At 62.5% G+C, this 1,200-nt stretch overlaps 1 protein-coding gene across 1 annotated transcript in view; it reads right to left on the minus strand.

The window, feature by feature from the left end:
- Positions 1-1,200, minus strand: part of VOLCADRAFT_116432 (uncharacterized protein) — a gene marked incomplete at both ends in the record, with an annotated part of 8,647 nt that overhangs the window by 4,362 nt on the left and 3,085 nt on the right. The window contains 2 exons of the mRNA XM_002947480.1: positions 83-596; positions 846-1,007. Coding sequence (XP_002947526.1) covers positions 83-596; positions 846-1,007 — 676 coding nt within the window. The remainder of the gene's footprint in view (positions 1-82; positions 597-845; positions 1,008-1,200) is intronic.

Consider the following 1,200-nt stretch of genomic DNA (forward strand, 5'->3'; position numbering starts at 1 on the left):
CACACAAAAAAAAAATCTACAAACAAGACACAACGAAACAAACAAACAGACAGACAGACAGACTTCACACATATACACACACGTACCTGGGACCCCTCGGTATCCGCCGTCTTTAGCACCCCCTTGCGCACACTGCTAGGACGGGAGTCGGCAGCAGCGGCCACCGCAACAGCCACAAGAGAGGCCGCCGGCAAGCTTGCGCCGCCGCCGCCAGCCGCCGCCGCCGCCGCCGCCGCTGCTGCGCCCCGCGACTGCGGCCGCTGCGCCAGCGCCTGGCCGCCGCCACCACCGCCACCTCCAACACCAGCCTGCGACGTCGGCCGTGAGCTCGTAACCCTCCCGCCGCCGCCAAGGCCGCTCATGCCGCTACCGGCGCTGCCGCCGCCGCCGTGCTGACTGTCATTGAGGTTAAAGGATCGCAGCCGCCGCAGCGGCGGTGTACGGCGACGCGAAATGGCATTGCCGCCAGCGCCAGCGCCGCCGGCGGCGGGCGGGCTGCTGCCGCTGCCATCGGGCCCCGCGCCGCCTTCCTCCGCCACCCAGGCCGCATACGCCTGTAAGGGTACCTTGCAGCGGCTCAGTCGTTGAAGGCGGCTCTGCATGGCGCGAAGGAGGGCGCGGGGGACGCGACCCTGGCCCCGCAACTCGTCGTACATGGACTCCTGCAATCAATAGTGAACATAGCAAAAACATTGAACGCGGGTGAGGTTTTGCCGTACGTTGTAGTATACCAACGAAAAAAGATCCGAAAAGGAGTCCGAAAGACCTGACCTCCCCCAAACTCGGATGTGCTACATACCCGCAAACCCGTCCTAATGAACTACGTCACACACACACGGACGCACCTTGGGCGCTGACGGCAGCCTGTCGTACTTTTCTGCTCGTACGACCACCAGCCGTGTCCCCATGGCTGCCAGGATATCCCCCCGGTCGTTGAGGTACGTGACGGCGGCGACGGGCGCCCCAACGTAAATGGACCGCTTAAAGCGCTTGTCCCGGTCAAAAATCTGTACGGCGGCGTACGGCATGATTACATATCTTAACATTGTACGGACTACACGTCCCAAAAAACAGCGGTTTGTACTCGTAACGTGCAGTTCCGAAATGTGCGCACATAAGCCGCATCCAACCGTCATTAGGCCGCGACCGAAATGGCCCCGTGGGTGGGGGGTAAGAAAACCCCCCACCCCACCCCACCTA

Source organism: Volvox carteri (assembly GCF_000143455.1).
Source record: "Volvox carteri f. nagariensis unplaced genomic scaffold VOLCAscaffold_6, whole genome shotgun sequence".
In the NCBI taxonomy this organism is placed as follows: Eukaryota; Viridiplantae; Chlorophyta; class Chlorophyceae; order Chlamydomonadales; family Volvocaceae; genus Volvox; species Volvox carteri.